Source organism: Ursus maritimus, unplaced genomic scaffold, assembly GCF_017311325.1.
Source record: "Ursus maritimus isolate PB19 unplaced genomic scaffold, ASM1731132v1 scaffold_24, whole genome shotgun sequence".
NCBI classification, from domain to species: Eukaryota; Metazoa; Chordata; class Mammalia; order Carnivora; family Ursidae; genus Ursus; species Ursus maritimus.
The window spans coordinates 8,667,281-8,672,249 of record NW_024424897.1 but is presented as its reverse complement, the minus strand read 5'-3'; the positions used below and the strand labels follow the sequence as shown (position 1 = coordinate 8,672,249).

The 4,969-nt window shown below is 55.9% G+C and overlaps 1 protein-coding gene across 1 annotated transcript; it reads left to right on the top strand.

Moving 5' to 3' along the window:
* The first annotated feature begins 546 nt into the window (after positions 1 to 546).
* Positions 547 to 2,095, top strand: LOC121105063 (transcription factor SOX-9-like). Its single transcript, XM_040641208.1, has 2 exons — positions 547 to 1,011; positions 2,005 to 2,095. Exons 1-2 carry the CDS (start codon positions 581 to 583, stop codon positions 2,093 to 2,095), a joined length of 522 nt encoding a protein of 173 aa, XP_040497142.1. The 5' UTR covers positions 547 to 580.
* The last annotated feature ends 2,874 nt before the right edge of the window (positions 2,096 to 4,969 follow it).

Below are 4,969 nucleotides of genomic sequence, written 5' to 3'. Positions count from 1 at the left end.
CCCCCCCCCCCACGCCAAACCAGAGGCAGCGCTCCCCTCCCCGCTCCTCCCCTCCCCTCTCGTCACCCAAGCCCAGTGCCACAATCCTCCTCCCCGCAAAATCCAGTCCAATCAGCTGCCTGCCAACCCCTGAAATGCCGTGCTGTGATTGGCTGGCCGTCTCTAAGGTGAGGAGCAGTAGTTTATTAAAGAGCCCCAGGGCTGGGAGCTGCGGAGCTGAGAGCGGAGCTTGAAACTCACTGGAAACTTCAGTGGCGCCGCGACTTGCCAGTTTCACTCCAGGAACTTTTCTTTGCAGGAGGAGAAGAGAAGGGGTGCGAGCGCCCCACTTTTGCTCTCTTTCTTCCCCTCTTCCTTCTCTCCAACTCGCCTTACCCCACTTGGAGCGAGCAGCTGCGGGCTGGCCACCGCGCGCCTTCCCGAGTGCTCGCCGCCGCAGCCGGGTGACGCGCCAGGCTCCCCGGGAGCCGCTCGCTCCGCGTCCGGGCAGCCGAGGGGAGAGGAGCCCGCGCCTCGAGTCCCCGAGCCGCCGCGGCTTCTCGCCTTTCCCGGCCACCCGCCCCCTGCCCCGGGCCCGCGTATGAATCTCCTGGACCCCTTCATGAAGATGACCGACGAGCAGGAGAAGGGCCTGTCCGGCGCCCCCAGCCCCACCATGTCCGAGGACTCGGCGGGCTCGCCCTGCCCTTCGGGCTCCGGCTCGGACACCGAGAACACGCGGCCCCAGGAGAACACGTTCCCCAAGGGCGAGCCGGACCTGAAGAAGGAGAGCGAGGAGGACAAGTTCCCCGTGTGCATCCGCGAGGCGGTCAGCCAGGTGCTCAAGGGCTACGACTGGACGCTGGTACCCATGCCGGTGCGCGTCAACGGCTCGAGCAAGAACAAGCCGCACGTCAAGAGGCCCATGAACGCCTTCATGGTGTGGGCGCAGGCGGCGCGCAGGAAGCTCGCCGACCAGTACCCGCACCTGCACAACGCCGAACTCAGCAAGACGCTGGGCAAGCTCTGGAGGTAGGGCCGGCGCGGCAGGGTGGGCTCCGCGGTGGCGGGGGGCGCTGGCCAGGACACTCTCTCGCGCCCCGCCTCCCGAGCGGAGAGTTGCCGGTCCCGGAGCCGGCGGGAGGCGGCGGCGGGGGGGCGGCGGGAGCTGAGTGGGGGGGGGAGGAGACGAAGTGTAACTTGGCTCAAAGTTTGACAAAGTTCTTGGATTGCTCTCTGGGGGGGAAAGGAAGGGAGGCGGAGGGGGGAGGGAAAGGGGACAGAGAGAGCCAGAGGGTGGGAGAAGACTTGTGGGAGACACGGTGGGAGGGGGCTGCCAGCCCTATCTCCCGTCGCTGTGAAGTTCGATCCCAAGTGGGGGGTTGGGTGGGAAGTGAAGTTTGCCCCTCTCTCGCTCCAACGGCGCTCTCTCGTGTAGACCTACAAACCAAGGAGGTGGGATGGAAGCGGGGGGGACATCAAGGCCAGAGAAGACTCCTGGCAGGAATGGGGGGGCTGCTGGAAATAGGTGGACACGGTTGGGGGTGCAGGGCTCCTCGCAGATTAAGTGGGTTTTCGGAAAGCTTCTAAGGGTGTTGGGGGCGGGGGGGGGGCGTTATAACTACAGTAGCAAAGGCACTTAGAGCCGAAGCAGCGGAGAGCTATTTTCATCTCCAGGGTTTTCCAAAATAGAAGGAGCGAGGGCGGGGCGGGGAGTGACCGCTCAGGTTGGACTAAAAGAACCGAGATTTATTTTTCCATTTTCCCCCCTTCTTTTCTTACTTTCTTTCTTTTCTTTCTTTTTTCTTTCTTTCTTTCTTTCCTTCTTTCCTCCTTTCCTTCTTTCTCGCTTTTAAGAAAATTATGAGCTGCAGCAGTGGCTGGAAAGCAGGGAGGAGGGAGGAAGGGGTTGTGTGCGAGGAAGCCGAGTGGTCGGGGTCACCTCCCCCTCCCGCCGATCTGACAGCTCAGCCGGTTTCACAGAACCCCCTCTGTTTCTCTCTGCGCCCCCTCCCCCGCCCCCAGACTGCTGAACGAGAGCGAGAAGCGGCCCTTCGTGGAGGAGGCGGAGCGGCTGCGGGGGCCCCTCCTCCTCCTTGGTGTGGACTCGGCGTAAGGCCTCCGGACTGTGGCAGAACCGCCGGTCTCAGGCAACGGTGTCCCTTCGCCCTCCCCCCGCTGGCCAGGCGTGTTTGCAGTCTGGGACGGTTTCGGTGTAGCTGCTTCTTTCCAACAGCCTGAGGTTTAGGGTTTGGGTGAGCTTGGTGGTTCGGCTTTTTCCCCCTCCCCCTACCTTTTTATTCACAGTTTCAATACACAAAAGCGCTTTTATAACGTCCATGGAAACCTCCGTGGCCACAGACTTAGAAAAAGACAATGACTGGCGTCAATACTTACGGGGAAGGTGTAGGCGGGTTTAGTTATGTAACGCGGATGTGTGGCTTTCTCTTTCCCTGATCAGGTCCCAAAGCGGTGGGGTTTGTTTGTCCATGTTTTGTTTGGGGGGTTTTGTTGTTGTTGTTGTTTTTCCCCACAAAGGCCAGACTGACAAAGAACTTTAGGGCTAAGACATAATGGATTTTAAAAATGCAGTTGCCCTTGGAGTTGGTCCATGTGGGTAGCTGTACAGCACGCCAGGTCTCTCTTGGACGATTCGTGAAATGTTTGTGGAATGAATGTGTGCTGCTTCTTTAAAGAGCTCTGTGTCCTTGTTAGAACATAGTGGAACCTTCCTAGAGGCAAGGGAATCTGACGTTTGAATTTGTCATCGTTCTTGTCCCCAGTAGGTTCCCTGGCTCCCCTAGAGAGCAATCTGAGCTCAGGGGACAGCAATTAAATGTGAACTTTGCCCTCTTGAAATCTGCTGTCCTCATTCTGTATATTCCTTCTCTGGAAACAGTCCTTACCAATCACCTTTATCCCACTTTCCATCTTTTCCAACCAATTATACAGGAATAATTGCCAAAAATGAAGACTGGGCCCTGTGAGTTCTGAGCTGGCTCTTGTAGAGGCATCTAGAACAGTGGGGAGAGACCTCCAGCGCCATCGTCAGGGGTCAGTATCCCTGCCCACCTTCTGTGTACCAACTTCCTCGCTCCCTTGAACCGGCATCCACAGCCTTCTCTGGGCATGTGAAACATGCCCAGAAGTTTCCAAACATCAGTCTTTGCCGTTCAAATGAAATGCGTTACCGTTCAGACCACGTTTGAACCAGTGGATGCCCAATTTTGATTCATCCCAAAGGGTCCTTCAGTTTCAGGGACAAGTCGGGAGTCCATGCAGAGAGGAGAATGGCTCATAAGAGCAAACAGCCAGTGTCAACAGCAGATTCAGACAACCACTGAAGCCGTCAGGTCACCACATTCACGGCTTGCGCAAAATGCAACATCCCAAATGTGGATCAGCATTGCTCTGCGAGAAACACGGAGTCCCAAGGAAATAAGGCAGGGCCCCAAAAGGGAACAAGGCCATGGAGTAGAGTTTCCCCCACCATGACAGAGATGATGAGGGCACAGTCCGACTGGTCTTCCTAGTATATGAATTATTACACAGCAAGCAAGCATCAAGGTTGGCAGCTACTGTTTTCTTATTCCACTGTTGTTGTGAGTGGGTTTTACCCTTAACACTGAGGATTTTGAAAGTTTGAAAGTCAGAGAATTAACCCTTCTAGACCTCAGCTTTCTCATCTGTTAAATGGGAAAAGGGAATAAGAACTCCCATGAAAGGTCTTCTGCGGGGAGACAGGTGCGATATCAGGAAAGCCGCTTCCGCCAGCACACCGTGGAGCACACCTTAGTAGGGCTCCGCATACATTCCTCTTGCTAATAAGTGTCCCACGGGCAGAAAAGAAAAATTTAGATCAGAACGATAACAGAGGGCCTGCGCTTCCCGATGAGGATTTGCCTGGATTTAAGGGTGACAACCCATTTCTGCCCATGAAACAAAATGATTTGGAAATCTGGACAGGCCTGGATCGAGGAGGTAAAAAGGCTGCCACATGCTTCAGAGGAAAAAGAAAGAAAGAAATCCAACACGCACCAAAGTAAAATGAAGTAAAGCGACTGCCGTGAGACCAAATCAACCAACGCACCACTCCACTGCAAACCCAGAAAAGTTCTCGAAAGACAAATTAAGAGGCAGGGAAGACACGTTAGACGCCCATGGTTCAAGTCACACTTTGTTCCTGCTCCCCCGAGAGAAAGGCAGCCAAACTCTGATTAGGAAAGAAAGGGAGGAGATAAGATCAAAACGTGCAGTTCACCAAAAGAGCGAAGCCCCAACCTCCCAGTGACCCAAAAGCAGCGCCAGTGCGGGAGGACAGAGCTGCGGAGGAGTGGGCTCCCCCGGCGGAGGCGCGGGCCTGCGTGCTGGCGAGCAGGGCGCCTCGCTCACAGCCGCGTGTGGAATTCTCCCGCGCAGGGCCCTGCGGGAGCGGCAGCGACGCACCCCAGCGATACGGGGGGGATCTGCCTCCATTAACTGCGCGACCTTGGGCCAGCCACAGGGTATTCTCGGGGCTTCAGTTTCTTCACATGAAAAGCAAAGAGTAATTTCTTCCCCTCACCACCTCCCAGAGATGTCAGGAATAGAGTTGACGAGTGGATGTAAGGGCCTTCAAAAGCAGACGCAGGAAGCAGCAGCCAAGAATATTCATTAGCACATTAGGATTATTTTTCAGCAATAGGTGAGAAGGAGGGAGAAGCAGATGAAAACGTGTGCTTTAGAAGTGACCTGCATGGGAGACACAGAAGAGAGGATACGAGGTGTGCTCCCAGGATCCTGAGTTCTGCAGCGTGGGTTGGGTGGGGACGAGGGAGCTCTGTAATAAAACGAACCCAGTCAAAGGCTGGTGAAGGGGACAGAGAGATGCAGTCCGTGGGGACAGAAGCCCACAAGAGCGCCTTAGGCGGAGGGGAGGAAATGAGCTCTGAGGCACAGATTGAGGCCAAAGTGAGGAGTTTCTCCTCTCCAAGAAGCTGCACCCGCATTT